General features: G+C 36.4%; 3 protein-coding genes across 6 annotated transcripts; 1 reads left to right on the forward strand and 2 right to left on the reverse strand.

The window, feature by feature from the left end:
- Window positions 1-65: 65 nt before the first annotated feature.
- Window positions 66-6,086, reverse strand: coq9 (coenzyme Q9 homolog (S. cerevisiae)). Its single transcript, XM_052598444.1, has 9 exons — window positions 5,922-6,086; window positions 4,946-5,147; window positions 4,101-4,236; window positions 3,872-4,014; window positions 1,423-1,507; window positions 1,200-1,304; window positions 958-1,113; window positions 778-831; window positions 66-476 (listed from the first exon to the last, which is right to left on the reverse strand). The coding sequence occupies exons 1-9, from the start codon at window positions 5,977-5,979 to the stop codon at window positions 441-443; spliced, it is 975 nt and encodes a 324-aa protein (XP_052454404.1). The 5' UTR covers window positions 5,980-6,086; the 3' UTR covers window positions 66-440.
- Window positions 6,087-6,428: 342 nt separating this feature from the next.
- ciapin1 (cytokine induced apoptosis inhibitor 1) lies at window positions 6,429-9,163 on the forward strand. Of its 4 annotated transcripts, none has more exons than XM_052598445.1 (9): window positions 6,429-6,571; window positions 6,832-6,991; window positions 7,092-7,235; window positions 7,328-7,407; window positions 7,768-7,936; window positions 8,174-8,247; window positions 8,333-8,451; window positions 8,521-8,602; window positions 8,700-9,163. In XM_052598445.1, the coding sequence occupies exons 2-9, from the start codon at window positions 6,835-6,837 to the stop codon at window positions 8,808-8,810; spliced, it is 936 nt and encodes a 311-aa protein (XP_052454405.1). In that variant the 5' UTR covers window positions 6,429-6,571; window positions 6,832-6,834; the 3' UTR covers window positions 8,811-9,163. The 4 variants fall into 4 exon arrangements, with proteins under 4 accessions (XP_052454405.1, XP_052454407.1, XP_052454408.1 ...); XM_052598447.1 differs by having other exon boundaries at window positions 6,431-6,571; window positions 6,829-6,991; XM_052598448.1 differs by having other exon boundaries at window positions 6,498-6,580; window positions 6,829-6,991.
- On the reverse strand, window positions 9,057-16,656 carry LOC128014723 (protein arginine N-methyltransferase 7). The gene is made up of 17 exons (XM_052598441.1): window positions 16,404-16,656; window positions 16,074-16,110; window positions 15,688-15,837; window positions 15,499-15,607; window positions 15,106-15,218; window positions 14,797-15,026; window positions 14,538-14,718; window positions 13,793-13,917; window positions 13,535-13,670; window positions 13,356-13,439; window positions 12,548-12,595; window positions 12,373-12,462; window positions 11,637-11,798; window positions 10,762-10,836; window positions 10,492-10,652; window positions 9,691-9,787; window positions 9,057-9,537 (listed from the first exon to the last, which is right to left on the reverse strand). The coding sequence occupies exons 1-17, from the start codon at window positions 16,496-16,498 to the stop codon at window positions 9,379-9,381; spliced, it is 2,052 nt and encodes a 683-aa protein (XP_052454401.1). The 5' UTR covers window positions 16,499-16,656; the 3' UTR covers window positions 9,057-9,378.
- Between the last annotated feature and the right edge of the window lie 338 nt (window positions 16,657-16,994).

Raw genomic sequence — 16,994 nt, forward strand, 5'->3', positions numbered from 1 at the left:
CATTTTTAACATTTTGGAAGAATTAAATCTGCAACAACAAAAATAACAGATCAAGACACTTTGAGTAAATAGGTTACCCTTTATTTCTTTTAATGAGGGATTCACTAGTGAATTTTCCACAAACAGTATGAACACAGAAATCTCAAATACAATTTACATTTATATTCTTCCTTTTTTCTTTTTACAAATACAGAGAAATGTCTGAAAAGAAAACGACTTCCTCATTGTGCTCAGGTTGAGATACAGGTATGGCACAGCTGACCAATTTGAAAGTGCTCAGGGTGTGAAAATCCACCCTGTATCATAACACAAACACTTTCCTTGCAATCATTTGAAATTGTTAAGTGGGTTTAGAGCGGGTATCAGACTTTAGAGTGAAGTATCAGACATTTGTGCTGCGTAATCGAGGACAAAACGAAGGCAGGCGCATCAGAATAAACTCATCGTCTCTGGTTCATCCCCGTTAGGTTCTTCAGCTGAGAGAAAGGAGAGCTTACTTTTACAATTAAATCAAATGAAATAAATAATTGTTTAAACAATTGAAAACCTTAAATTTCAGTAATTGTGTAATATTCAATCATTAAACAATTAAGAATATCAAAATACATTTTAAGTAATAAACATTATTAAAATAGAAAAGTAATAAAAATATTTTGCATTCATATTTTAAAATATATAGATGATTTATAATTATTCATATTTATAATAAAAAAAATGATGATATTAATGATATAATTGATATTAGGGCTAATATATTTATTTCTGGAAACTAGTTACCGTAATTGCGGCTCCCATAAGTCCTTGAACCACAGCTTCTCCTGTGGCTTGCACCTACAACAAACATTATCCAGTATATTAGTAATATTTATAAGAGCATGTATACCAGGAGCAAAAAAAAGCACCAAAACTGTTTTTTGTTTGCTCTTTATTAGCTATGGAAAGCAAGACTGCATTAACCTGTTTAGCCGTGTTTGCCATGTTAACTACGTCCTTTATGCGATTGTCGAGGAAGGCCCATGTCTCTTCAAAGTCAGGAGAGGAGTCCTGCACCATCACCAGCTCTGTGGTGTTATAGATCCCGGTCAGTGCCGCCCGCCGTGTGTACCAATTGACCTAAGAGAAACGCAGAAGAAATAACAGAGGATGAGCAGACCAAAGCAAGGAAGAAGGTAGCGAGTGGGATCAAAGAAGCCACTCACGTCCGTCGAGCGATCTCCTGCGTAGTACCAGATGTCATCCACCATCGTGGACAGGTGCTTCAGGCTGTCGGGGATGTTGTGGGGCAGTAGCAGGATGCTCATGGCCTGCAAAGCCAGAAGAGACATAACACTGAGGCCATCCATCAGTTCTTAGAAATGATTGCTTTTTAAAAATGAAAAATCTGAAGTTCTGAGAGAGGAGTTTGCATGAGGCAGAGGATACCTGGGGCCATGTGTCAATATAAGGAATCAACATCCGCAGTCTCATCTCCACAGCGTCTTTCAGAAACTCTGCTGTTTTCTTTGCTCTAATGCATATGAAAAATTAATGTAGGTTTTAAATAGAGCAACAAAAAAAGGTAATATATTAATGCATTATCATCATTTGCCCAATAATATACTATAATAATATAATAAACAATATTAATCCCTTTAATGTAAATTACAACAACAAAACAAGTGAACTCAGTTTTTAAACCAGTGATATTATCATTTATCCAAAATAGTCATAAATAATCCACAAGAAAAAATACAAGAGAAAAAATTATATATATATATATATATTTTAGTTAAAAAAAACTGAACTGAGTTTTCAAACCAGTGATGCTGTCATATATTCAAAATATACATAAACAAATCCACAATAATAATAGTATATACAATTATAATAATATTAATCCAAGCAATAATAATCCCTGTAATTTTTTAAATTACAACAAAACAAGTGAACTTCGTTTTAAACACGTGATACTGTCATCGGTTCAAAACAATCGCAAGTCTATAAATTATTATATTACGTGGGTGACAATTTTACATGAAAATATAGATAAATACACAATTGTAAAATTTTTACATGAATATGGCTGTAAAAACATCAACACAGCTGAGTCGTATCGGCTGCACAATGAAATCACACATCCATATATATATATATATATATATATATAGACACACACACACACACACACACATACACACACACACACACACAGTTGTGCTCAAAATTCATAACTCAATTATTCATAACCTTGTTAAATATGATCAGAAAGACTGTGAAAATAAGTCTGCATTGTTTATCCATTGGATCTGTCTTTCAAAAAAAAAAAAAAAAAACAAGTTCAACCCTTTAATTAAAGTAAAAAAAAGTGTGTAAAAAAAAAAAATCAAATTTTTCTTATTCACAATGGCCAAAATTATTGGTACACCTAAAAATTATTGTGATTAATATGTGTTTTTTTTTTTTTTTTTAATCGCACCAGGGTGACTAGGAGCCATACCACCCTGGAGCCCAAGACCGGTTGCCCACTGAAGCTAAGCAGGGCTGAGCCTGGTCAGTACCTGGATGGGAGACCTCCTGAGAAAACTAGGTTGCTGCTGGAAAAGGTGCTAGTGAGGCCAGCAGGGGGTGTTCAACCGGTGGTCTGTGTGGGGCCTAGCGCCCCAGTGTAGTGATGGGGACACTATACTGACAACAAGCACTGTCCTTCAGATGAGACATTAAACCGAGGTCCTGACTCTCTGTGGTCATTAAAAATCCCAGGATGTTTTTCGAAAAGAGTAGAGGTGTGACCTCTGCATCCTGGCTATATCGTCCTAATGCACCATGAGGAGGATAGTTTGAGTGGCCAATGGCTCTACAAGGATCACAGCTGGACGATCGCAAAGATAGTTGAGTCTTGGGGTCAGAAAGCCTAAAACATCAGCACATGTTGTTTGGGAGGGTTTAATAAAAATTCTCCTCGCTCATCCAAAAACAAACCCCAGCATATTCAGTTATCAGACACGACTGGAACTCCAAATAGCACTGGCTTCTATGGTGAGATAAAAACTAAAGAAGGAGCTTTTTAGCAGCAAGCACTCAAGATGGTTTTGGTGCACATGGATAAGAAGTATCCCATGTGTTCAATGAAATACACTGCTGGATCTTTAATGTTGTGGGTCTATTTTTCTGCTGAATGTCCTGGACACCTTATTCATATACATGGAATCATGGATTCAATTAAGTACCAACATATAAAAAAAAATGTCAAAACGGACTGTCCATGCTAGAAATCTTATAATGGGCTGTAGTTGGATCATCCAACAGGACAACGATCAGAACCAAAACAAAAATGGGTCACTGAGAACAAAACCAAGCTTCTCCCATGGCCAACCCAGTTCCCTGAGCTGAACCCTGTAGAAAATGAGTTTGGTGAACTGAAGAGGAAAAGCACTAACATGCACCTGGAAATCTGAAGGGTCTGAAGAGATTCTGGATGAAGGAATGGTCTCTGATCTCTTGTCAGTTGTTCTCCAAACTTATCAGGCATTATAGGTAAAGACAATAATAGACTATTGGCAAAAGGAGGTTGCAAAAAGTATTCAATAAAATGGTACGATTAATTGTGGCCAATGTGTATTAGAGAAAAAAAAAATCATAATGAGATTTCTCTCCCATTTTGAATTCTTATTCTCCAATGAAAAGTTTATTTATTTTTTTAATAAAAGTTCAAAGGGATTAATGATAAAGATTTATTTTCACGGCTGCCTTTAATCAAATTTACCAGGGGTATGAATAATTTTGAGCACAACTCTATGTATATATATAAATGTAATTTTAACAAAGGGTCTACCGTTAGCACTTGTTTCTCAAGTAAATTAGTATGTTAAATAATGAATAATATTAAACTCACTCTGCCTGGCCTAGCTGGACTTGGTTATTTTGCTCTGCGAGTGTCTCAGCAAGTTGAGCATTACACTGCGCAACGAAATGCAGGACCAAGTCTCCGGCTCCATTGTTGAACATCCCAGTGGAAGCTGACGACAGGCCAAGAGTCTAAATCACAGAGCAGATTATTACAGTTATATTGTCTAATACAATATTTACATTAAATATTTACATAACGGCTTTAAGAAACAAACCTCTGCTCCAGCTGCGATGGCCTCCACAGTCCAGCTGTGCTGCGGAACGAACTCTAGAGCCGCGGTCAGGATGCGAGCTTGGAGCTGCTCTTCCGTCTCATAGTCTTCACCGTGTTCTCCACTCTGATCTTGAAAACTTCATACGCCAAATGGACAAAGTTAGATTAAATGACTGCAAGTTTGACGAATTTAATGGGATAGTTCACCCAAAAATGAGAATTACCCCATGAATAATAACCCTCAAGCCATCCTAGAATATGACTTTCATCTTTCAGATAAATACAGTGGGAGTTGTATTAATAATTGTCCTGGCTCTTCCATGCTTTATAATTGCGGTCAATGGCTGCTGAGATTTTGAAGCACAAAAAAGTGCATCTATGCATCATAAAAAGATTAATTAAAAAATATATTTAAAATGTAGCTTTCGCTTACTGTCGTACTAGCGTTCACAAGAGAGTGGTGTTCCAGCAGATGACATAAGCTCCGGTGGGAAGTGACGAATTCGGAAGCACAAACGAGAGCGCAAAACAAACCAAAAGGTCACAAATTAAAAGTACAAAACAAGGATTTGTAGAAGAAAATCTCGAAAGTTTTTGATATAAGCCAAGAGAAGTCTAATTTCCTTTGCTGTAAACAAAACTTGGTTATTGCGAGACTAGCATATTCTCACAGGCAGAGCTTTTATTAATTTATTTATTTAAAAAAAATTATTATAACAATTGCAATCGCCTGAAAGAAGAAAGTCATATACACTTAGGATAGCTTGAGGGTAAGTAAATAATGGGGTAATTTTCATTTTTGGGTGAACTCTCTCTTTAACTCTTGTATTTCGTTGGGGCTTGAACCTGGTATTTGGCGGGGTGTCTTCTGAAGATTCTCCCTGTGCTGAAGAGGATGAGCTTTCTCCGGCTGTGTGAACCTCATGGTAGGATGGAGGTGGCACAGATGTGTCACTTTTAGAGTCACTGGCCAATCGTAACGGAGCAGCACGATGGAATCCACGTCTCACATTGCTGCACTGGGGACTGAGTGTGCCTTGAACTGCAACTGTAAAGGTGCATTAAACATAATTACCATGGAACAAATTGCTCTACAATTATATCATAGAGCATGTTGTTCTATATTAATATAAGCATTGCAATGTAACAATTAAAAGTTTGCACAATGACCAATGAGCCTTCAGTTTTTTACTCCTGGAGCACAAACCCAGTCTAAAGTCGCTAACGTATATATCTGTAGCAACAGCCAACAATACATTGTATGGGTCAAAATTAATGATTTTTCTTTAATGCCAAAAATCATTAGGACTAACAAACAATACATCAATGGAAAGCGAAAAATTGACCCCTTATGATTGTTTTGTGATCCATGGTCACATATAAAGGGTCAGACTCAATGGAGTGAAAGTGAAACAATCAAACAAGAGTTAACAGGAAATGTAGCATGTATTTTTACTCCTAATTTTACAAAGGATAGAATCTGCTTTAAGCACTAAACTGAACTTTATGCAGAGCAACTGTACTCAACCAGCGCGTTTCAAGTTAACCATTATTTCAATATGCATTTGCAATCTGGCTGAATTACACAGTTTTCAAATGTTATGGACTGTCATATGCACTTTCTGTTTGCAAGCGCAATCCTGCCCTTCATGGTAACCTTCTCTAGTCGTCCAGCTGACTTACATTCGGCCACACTTGGAAGCAAGCAGAACTATTTACAAGATACAAAAGCCTTCAGCAGCTGCCACGTGTGACTACTGTAAACTTTTTAAAAAACAAAGACTGAAAAGCTAACACCAGACGCCTCTCGTTCCCCGCTTACCGCCGCCGAGACCCCGCAAGGCCCTTCCAGCTCTCAGTCCTCTAATCAGCGCCGCCATATCCAACCACAGCGGGCTAGCGTCGCGATACAAAACAGAGCAAGCGTTGTCAGCTGATAACTGTTGCTTAAAAACATTGTTACTCTAGGAGGCGCTCGTTGAGCTGCATTCAAATCTCACTACGTTTATTTCGCGCTGTCGCCATTTCTATAATATAAAGCACTTAAATGTATTTATTTAAATGCTTTAGATTCTGATATGAAATAGATATCCACCTCAGCAGTCTTTGATAAACGTATTACATAAAACGCTTTGTTAGGTAACCACAAGCGGTTGTGATTGGCCCATTGTAACAGCGCGGAGAAAAGTAACACGTACAACGTGACAACGCCTTATACGTGCTGCAGAGTAAAAATTGACAGCTGCATAATAACATTACGAATTATTATTACAATATTTTTTTATGTACACATGAAAGTGTTTAAATATGAAAACCGTTTTTTAATTATAACATTCGGTCGCTTCTGCAGCAAAATGTTGATGGCTGTTCAATGCTTTTATTCTAGAAATATCAAATGTCGTCATTTCTGCGAGACGACATTGTAACTTCGACGTCCATTGTGACCGGTGTTGGAAAAACAATATTTAACAGGTTGGACAGGTGTATATTGTTTATTTGAGTATGTCTGTGGTATTTGGTTAAACTGAGAGGCGTGTTTAGAGCTTTTTCATTACATTGTTATTGATATCTATCTCTGAAACGCATTGGTGTGTGTTTACGTTGTGTTGTAACTGCAACTTCATTATGACGCAGCAGATCTGACCGTGAATTGTAATTTGTAATGTTTAGTGTAGACAAGGCACAAAACACGTATTTGAGTCTCTAATATTAATATACACGTATATTAGTAGGTGATGGCAGACCTTGGACTGAAGGAAGGGGACAGGGTGCTGCTGATATGGACTCAGCCATCATCTCCCACTGCACTGAAGGAGTTTGCTGAGAGCATTGGCTCTGCTGTTGGTAACCAGAGCCTGGTGTCTTTGGAGAACATGGAGAGACTACAACTTTGTAAGTACGAAGGCATATGCAACAGGCTTATTACTTTCAAGTCTCAATCTAAGTTAAAGAATTTAAGGAATCACTCACCCACAAAATCTGTCTGTTTTAGCCTCTCACACAGCTTCTAGTTATGACTGGGTTCTCTCAGGCCTGCTGACCGACAGCTCACCAATCCACAGTTCAGAAATGTTGGCTGAGATGGCCAGAGTAATGAAACCTGGCGGCAAACTGGTGCTAGAAGAGCCGGTAACAGGTATCTGATTCAGAACGGCACAGTCAGTACAACATTTTCAAGTGAAATGAATCAATGCTAGTGGTTCACCTCATAACAATCCTTTTTCTTAGGTTCTGAGGACAATAGTGTGAGAACCGCCGGGAAACTGATGTCAGCTATTAAACTATCTGGATTAGTATCTGTCACTGAGGTCAGTATTCAGTTTTTTTTTTAAAATTGATTCAATGTAGGACTGGGTGATATAGATTAAAAAATATACTTGTTTCTGTTAGCCTTTTGAAATTATTATTATTAATATGTATTGTTTATTTATTATTGTAAGAACAGTTAATAATACTGATAATTTTAATTCTTTTTTTAAATGTCATTATTATAAATATATAAATAATTAGTTAATAAGTTGATTTCAATAAAATATTATAATAGTAACTAATAATGATAATAATAATAGATTGTTTTTTATAATAAAAATCTAACAATTGTAACAATATTGCTGATTTCTAAAGGCCTCGCATGAACACTTGACTGATGACACAAATATCTTTCCCAGGTAAAGACCGAGCCGCTGAGCCCAGAAGCAGCCACTGCTCTGAAAGAACGCACCGAGTTCCAGGGAAGCACACTTTTAAGGGTGCGCATGTCGGCATCTAAACCTAACTTTGAGGTCGGATCCTCAACACAACTGAAACTTTCCTTTGGCAAGAAAACCACTTCAACAGGTCTGTGGGTTTTCGGCACTGACACATTAAATGTAACACAAGTTCATGAGAATACATCTCCCAGTTCTGAACTTTTCCCTCACATATCACTTATATCTAAAGAACTAAGTTGTATTCAGTTACAACACAATTCAATCTTTTCCTCTTTTAAAAAATGCTGTTGCCAGTTTATAACTTCCAGTTGCAAAAATGTTCTAATTGTGAGATAAATAAATCCACAACACTTGCTTTCTGCAGAGAAACCAGCTCTTGATCCAAGCATCGCACAAAAGTGGACCCTGTCAGCCAATGATATGGATGACGATGATGTGGTATGTAAAGATCGGTTTTGGTATCTGTCACTCTTGTGCCTTTTGTGCATCACCCACCACATTGTTCTACTCCCTCATTCTTTAGGATTTGGTAGATTCCGATGCACTTTTGGATGCTGATGATCTGAAAAAGCCTGACCCGTCCTCTCTCAAGGCTTCCTGTGGAGATGACTCCAAAAAGAAAAAGAAGGCCTGCAAAAATTGGTGATTACCTTAAATCAAAAAGAATTAAAGTGTATCCATTGAACTAATATGACTCTTCTTGGTCTGTAGCACTTGTGGTCTTGCTGAAGAATTGGAAGAGGAGACTAAAGCAACTCAGAAAGCCATCCAGCCCAAATCAGCATGCGGAAGTGTACATATTTTTATAATTAAATCTATTACATTCTTTGTACAAATTATGACTTTGAAGTTTTGTATAAATGGACACCTAACAATTCTTTCCTCTGTAGTGTTATCTGGGTGATGCCTTCCGATGTGCCAGTTGTCCATATTTGGGCATGCCCGCCTTCAAACCTGGAGAGAAGGTTCTGCTGGCCAACACTGATATAGCTGATGCATAAACACTCGCTTTTGAGATATTACATTCCGTTACCATTCTACAATATTGAGGCCCAGATCTGTGTAATCAGCAGGGATGCAGTTCACAGTGCGTCACTTGACAATGGAATGCACTAAAGTTACCCACACGTGACAAAAACTGAAAATTTCTGTTTGGTTGTCTCTTTTCAAACCGAAAATGGTAAAAATATGAATACATCTCTGCATTATATTATGTCATCAACATGTACAACAAAGAAATATCCACATTGAGTGTAATTTGTTTTATTTGAAAATCCAAAGCAGCTGCTCATGTATAGAATAAGGTGATATTTTAAGCTAAAATCAAATGCTTAATAAAATTTGTTAAATAATACATAGACTTTCACCTCATTTTTATACTGCAAGACTTCAAGACTTAATATCACTACTTAAAACAGCATCATGAGAATTGTGTAGCACCATACAGTTGGATCTTTCATAGTATGTAATCACAGTGAACCTCTGCACACAACACAAAGTTATAGCTCATAGCTATACGTGTTAGAATTCATCTGACTGTTCAGAGAAAGTTTGAGTCTTGGTCAGCGGTCAAGGTTCTGTGATGGTGAAGTCCATTTTAATGTCACCAGTATGAGGTTGAAAGGTTAAATTATAGGTAAGATCTTCCCTTCCATCCCCAGAAGTTTCCCTGGTGGATCTGAAGAAGAACACTCCTTGTTTCCGGTGTGGGTTCCATTCACAAGCTCCCTGTGGAATGAGAAAAGCAATTAAAGTGAAGAGGTCAAGAGAGTCACATGATTATAATCTTATCTGAATTTCAATTTCAGCTTCATTGAGGAAGATTTATGAAGCCTGACGTTTCATCTAAATGCAGATATTGTTTGTTATTTTGGCAAATACCTCTTCACTGACTGGTTTGGTTAGGCCGCTGCTTACGGTGATGTCCTCAGTCAGCTGATACTCCATCCAGAGAGCCACGCCATGACAGCGTCCTCTCCTGAAATATCATCAGCCCTCAGGAGTACATTCAAGAGCAACCTAGCATCCTCTGCATAATGTCTATTAGGTGTGTATTTTTATAACACAAATATTTGGGGTTCGGTAAGAAATTCATTTTTGTTCAGCGAGGACATAACATTTGAGCAAAGGTAAAGATATTTATTTTACAAAAGATTTCCATTTCAAATCAATGCTGTTTATAACAAGATCTTAAAAGAAATGTGTCTGAATTTCACTGTTTTCAATATTAATAACACTATATAAAAATATATTTTTTCTTGAGCAGCAAATTAGCATATTAGAATGATTTCTGAAGTCAGTTTTGATGTCACAGAAAAAAAAAACATTAAAATAGAAAACAGTTATATTTGATATCATAATAATATAAAAAAATTCAGAATATTACTGCTTTTACTGATCAAATAATATCAGCACTGGTGAGCCCAAGAGACCCCAAACATTTGAACTTTTGTTTTAATACCAATATATTTGTTTGTAATTTAAAATTATAAATTTCTATTTTAACATTTTAAAAACCATGCTAAAACGCAAATTAATTTTACATCTGTTATAAATTAATACATAAATAGTTGTAATAAAATAATAGTTCTATTATACATACAATTATAATAATTTTCCAATTGAATATAATAATTTGATAATGTATTACGCTATATGCTAACTGTAATATGTTCATATTACCCGGTGAGTGGCACAGTTCCATCACTGTTAACTGGTTGGTCAGGAACACATTGGGTAAAGTCAAAGGTCAAAACTGGCCGTGGTTTGGTCAGAGCACGACATGGGTATTCCCACAGTGGATGTGGCTCTGCCTCCCAGGATTCACGATAATCCAAAGATTGCTGTGGGTGGAGTTCATCACAAAAGCATATTAATCAACTGCATTCAAATTTCACACAGTTTTCTTATTCAAACCATGTGTTCAGACCAAAACCTGTTACCGGTACCTACCTGAATCATTTCATCCATAGGACTGACATCAAAGCCTTCGCAGGTACCACAAGGAGCACGGATTCGCCACAGATCCTGATTCAGAATTCATACATGTTTAATACTAGGGCTGGGAAAAAAAATTAATCGATTAAATTGTTTTTTTTTCACGGAACTTGAATCCCAAGAATCGTGTATTAGTGTAGCGTAGTGCAGTGTAGTGTTTTAAGTAAATGGATGAAACGCTGAAGGGCATTTCCTATCCAATAAATCGCAATAAGCATTGTGCTTTGGTGCTTTAATATGAAACAAAAAAAAGTCTCTGATTTCAATTTATGCCCATTGTATTTAAGTATTAAAACAATAAATGCTGTTTTGGCGTTGTTTAATGTGGAGTGACAGATCACACATATTCGTTGATCATAAACTCCTTAGTCAGCCAGAAAAATAACTGTAGAGATGGGTATTTTGCTAAATACATGCACCATATAACATATTCATTAAAATATTTACTGTTTATATAAAAAAACTAACTGAAGAAGAAATATTATTATGTGATTGTAACTATTATTTAAAAAATGTAAGTGTAATTCAAGCAGTTGTAGGCTGTAGCTTACAAATCAGTAAATTTTAACCTTCAGCATTACAGTAATGTAGTACCAAATGACTATGTATATTTTACAGCATTAGTTGAGAGATTATTTTTTTCTTGAACATTTTTTGTAAGTACTGGACCTGATATAAATCCAAAATGATTGATATTGAATCGAACTGAAAGCTTGTGAATGAGAATCGAATTGTGAAATTTGTGTCAAATCCCAGCTCTATTTAACAGTCAGTCTAAAATTGCATACTACAAAATGTAACAAACAAGTAACAAAAACAAAAAGATTAACCTGAAATTCAACAGCGACTATGTAAAGAGTGGCAGCACGGGGCAGGATGGTGGCATTGGGATGGAGCAGCTGTGCCACGGCAGTGCGGCAGTACCAGAAAAACAGAGAGTGCCACGGCAGAAGACTGGTGCTGAAGTATGGCTCTCCCATCAACACGGAAATCTGAGGAGTCAAAAATACAAGGTATACTCAACCACACTTGCAATTTTGAATAGCTGCATTTCTTATTGATAACATTTCTAATTATCAACGCTGAAAACAGTTGTGCTGCTTATTATTCTTGTGGAAACTGTGATACATTTTTGAGAATTATTTGATTATTAGAAATAGCATTTATTTGAAATAGAAATACTTTTTAACATTATAAATGTTTTTACTGTCACTTAAGACCATCTTAATGAATCCTTTGCTGAATGAAACAAAACATTTATTATGTATATATAAATAGACATGCATGTATATATTTAAGAAAAATATGTTATATGGGTATATTAAATAATAAAAATTATATAAATATATACGTGTAAATATTTTCAAAATATATACTGTATGGGTGTGTATTTATGTATACATAATAAAAATACACAGTACACACACATATATTACATATAGAAATGGTAGTGTATTTGTTGTTGTGATAAATTCTGAATCTGCAATGTCTCTGAAACTCTACAAATTCTTTAGAGTACATATATAGATGGCATCACAGTCAATACACATTCGGTTTAGTTTGTACCTGATTTCCTTCTAAGTCAGCTAATGAGAGCTGCTCAGGTCGTATTTCCAGCAACTGTACCCCATGCTTCAGTGAGTTAGCATGCAACACCTGTGAGCAGGAAATAAACATTCATTACCAATCAATCCTGTCTGAACTCATTTAGGTTAATATTTGTTTAGATTCAAAATCTCACCTGTTCGATCACTTGTCTCGCCATTCCAGAGTTTTCCAAGCTGAACACCTGAAAAGACAGAGACAGAAAGATCTACAGTATGTTCTCTTCTAAAACCCAGTGAGCTGCCTACCTAGACAGTTTTTCACTTATTTGTATTGCCTCCTAGCATACCTAATTTTGGCTAAATTTTAAGGTAACACAGCATTTATCCTTCACAGAAAAGGCAATGGATAAGGCAATAAAAATGTAAATCATTCATTCAATACTTAGAAGTATTGATATAAATGGTTTAGATTAATTAAAAACTGATTATTTACCCGATATTGCACTATTAGTTCAGTAATATGAGAACATCAAACTCTTGAAATCTATTTCAAGTAGTCTCAGGTTGCTTATAATTTACTTAAAATGTACTATTTACTTGCTAGAAATAGTGTATTTTCATTCAAAACCCAACACTGCATTGTTAGCTTAGCAACATGCTAACCTCAAACTCTACTTAAGTTGTGTGGTGCATAGTTGCTTATAATTAACTTAAAATGACTAATTTACTCAATAAAAAATTGTTCAGTTTAGCTCAAAACAGATTATTTAGCCAACACTGCATTAATAGCTTAGCAACATGCTATCATCAAATGCAACTGAAATCAGTCATCTAGTGCATAGACTTGCATATAACTTACTTAAAGTTAGTTATACTTTAGTTAGTTATACTTAGTTATACTTAGTTATACTTACACAAAGCTTAGGATGCTGCCTCAAAAGGAAGCTTGCAACTTTGAGAACCTTCTGACTCACGCAAAAAGAAAAAAAAAGACCTACTCACCTTTTTAGATCCAAGCAGATGAGCAAAAATGGGTAACAGGCTCCCATCACTGACAGACAAACACACACTGTCTGGTTTCAGAATCTGCAAGCATACATGAAACACACTACTTTTTGAGCCATTTCCAATCAACAGAAAGAGGCACTTCAAGCTCACATGTAAATCATTAGATAGCTTACACTACGTAATGCGTTCACGTAACTCTCTGTCCTCTGCTCGTCGTTCAGTTCCCCGAAACGAGGTCTCGTCCAGACCAAGTGGGCCTGACAGGTGCAGCATGGTCGAAACTTTGCCACTTTGACATCATTTAGTTCACTATAAAATAGAAAATATCAAGTAAAATATAAGTCTTCCTCAGAAACTTGTTATGTCCTGTCTTAGTTAAAGCTTAGATCTTGTTATCATGTCTAAACAAACACTGCTCAGAACCACATTACCTCTGCGTAAGACTGTACCAGAGACTGTAGTCATCATGGGAGACGACTAAATTAAGCTCTTCTCCTTCTGACACATTCTCCTCTGCAGGAAGGAAGTAGACACTCTGCATCCAGTGATCCCTCCACTGCACATCACATGATGAAAAATATTCAAATATACAAAGACAAAGATGGTTTAGTCATACAATGTTACTATTAGTGGGACCTGAAGCAAAGACATTCAACCAAGATTTTTAGATTACCATTTAATATTGTCACTGTATAAATCATTAGAATTCATAAAATTAGATCCTTTTTTAGCATTTTTTTTTTTACTTCAAAAATTTAACTATTAAAAAACTAATGTCATTATATATATATATATATATATATATATATATATATATATATATATATATATATATATATACACACAAAAATGTTTAATACTGTAATGCAAAAATATATTTCAATTATTTATACATACATTACAGAGAAAACCATAGAGAATTTTGTGCATTTCCATAATGGATCTCATAAGAATTATTAATGACAATAATGGGAATTACAATCAAACTTCAAATGAATTAAAAACAAAATTACCAATTCTATTTCCATGAAAATAAAATAAATACCGGGAGGAAGTATAAGCTTCTTTTCTATACAAAATATAATTTCTTAATTTTTTCATCTTCAGGTGAAAAAGTCCCGGGACACATTTTTGATATTCACACATGAATGTTAGTGGCTAAGCACCAGTACTTACAGGGTAAGTACGAGGAACTGAGTAGTTCCAGCTGGGGGCCATAGTGCACACAATGTTGCCATCAGGGTCCATGTCAATGTCCCACCAGGATAAGACCACCTGTGCTCTCCCGTTGGTCTGGGCTTTGAACTGTGCCATGTAGGACTGAGCAGTGCTTCTAACCGGTTTGCTGAAATCCACACTAGAGTGGAAGAAAGATGAGTCTCACAGAATCTAGAATATTTTAATCTAGAGAGCTAAATCACAGCCAGACTTGTACCTGAACATGGTGCAGATGGGCCCGAGGGGAGTGAAAGACTCTGGTGGCACCTGGCTAAGCTGGATGTCACAGACAGAGGGCGCTCCTGCACACTTCACCACAGCAGGAGGGGGCAGCAGTTTGTTCCCATCCACGTCTATGGGTTGGAGCTGTGACCATTTCCACAGCATGTCCGACTCCACCAGATGGGCATAGATTGTTGCACGATGCGGCACAGCTTCACAACCTGCCTGTGCCGGTGAGAGCAGCTCCATTAAACACTTCAAAGATGCAGCAAAATGTTAAACTGCAATTTACAACTGTATTTACCTGGACGAGGTGCATGTGTGCATGTTCATAGCTGGGCAATGCTCCTTCACCGATCAGCTCTGTATCAAACAGCTCTGTGACTAGGATGTTAGCTCTTTCTTGCATGTCTCCATCTACAGATACAAATACATTTATAGTTGCAAGAATGCAATGCAAGGTGATATAGATGATTTATCCAAGATGTTTAGAACAGAATTTATATGACACAAATTCAAGTTGATTTTCTCATATTTCTCAGATTATCATATATTTTAATATGGCTTGAAAGTTGTAATGATCAATCAACATTTGGGACTGTAATTATTAGTTGGATAATTACTACTAATATATAAAACCAATGCACTGAACCTATTTGATCTATGCGTATTAAAATCATATGGATGGTTGTGTAACCTGGTCCAACTGTAACCTCTGTGGAGTGCTTGTTGATGACCTTGATTTTATCCGAGAAGCCGTTCCTCTCCACGATGCAAGTGGCAGCCTGTGCCATGGGTTTAAACACCTGTACGGGATTCATATATTTGTCTTCATTCAAATTCCATCTTATTTCTCAACATTCAATACATGAGCATTAGTGAGCACCTCTATAGCATAGCAGTAATCGGCTCCAGCCGTCACAGCCATCATGGAGAGCAAACCCGTCCCAGTGCCGATGTCCAGGACCACTACTCGTTCACCACGTGCCTTTACTCTGCTCACCGCTGCTCGAATGCCTTCGTAGTATTTCTCATTCTTCAGTACACGAAGCAGAAAAATCAGTAGCAACATTTCAGCTTTTCTATATCTATATGCTTGCTTTGGAAAATATGACAAATTAAGCTAATCATAAAGGCACAGTCCTCTCATTTATTCACCATTATGTAATTGTGATTTTCTGTTTCCCATTTTTATCAGAGAAGCTAGACTTATTTTGGAACAATTTTGGTTTACAGTATTTTTATGCCATATTACATGACAACAAAACTCACTCTGTCTCTATCATGGAGCATATCTGCATAGCAGGACCTGGGAAAAAGACACAGCAACTATTATCAGGACAGGTCCAGATAATTCACCCACTTTATGTAATAGGATATCGCATGACTACAATTCGAGTAAGTGTAATTGATTATCTAGCACTTTTACCGAAACACACTTTCCACGTGTAGGAACAAACAACAAGTCACTGTCAAGTATGTTCATCACGTCATTTTGATACGTTTCTTTTTTTAAAACAATATATTTAATCACTTCTACAGAAACAGGCAAAAATCGTCGTTGTCGACGCATGGTGATGTTACATGAGCTGGTTTACATACCTCGAAATCTCCTGATGGTAATCATACTCCTCGCTTTCTTCAACCCAGTCCAGCGCTCCGGTTGTTGGGTTTGCACGACCGCAAAATGTTTTCATTGTCACTTCAGTTATACGTGAATACACTTATTTATTAATGTATTTTTTAGAATAATGCCTTGATCGTTCACAAATAGATTTATACATGATTTCGACGGGCGCGGCCATGTTTTTCGTGAAGTCACGCCCCTAAGATCAGGTGACCACTGAAGGCTGCTTCCCCTCCTCAGCCGTTACCAAAATTACATACTACACAATACTTTTTTTTTTTCACATGTGTGTTATGCATTGTGTTAATACCACAAAAACAGATCACATACAAGTCCAAGTTACGCTGTTAATCCAAGGTAAGTGCTTGACTTGTCTTTGTAATGTTGGGCCACTTTCGAAGGTAGCTGGGCAATATTTTGTGTTGTTGAACATTATTTAGCTCTCACATTATAATGTGTGGTTCCCTCCTTGTGGAGTTGTGAAAAGATTGTAAAACAGATCATAGTTGTTCTTTATAAATTGTGGAGCAATTGTTTGTATAGTAAATTTCATTGTACCTTTTATC

This window comes from Carassius gibelio, chromosome B25, assembly GCF_023724105.1.
Source record: "Carassius gibelio isolate Cgi1373 ecotype wild population from Czech Republic chromosome B25, carGib1.2-hapl.c, whole genome shotgun sequence".
In the NCBI taxonomy this organism is placed as follows: Eukaryota; Metazoa; Chordata; class Actinopteri; order Cypriniformes; family Cyprinidae; genus Carassius; species Carassius gibelio.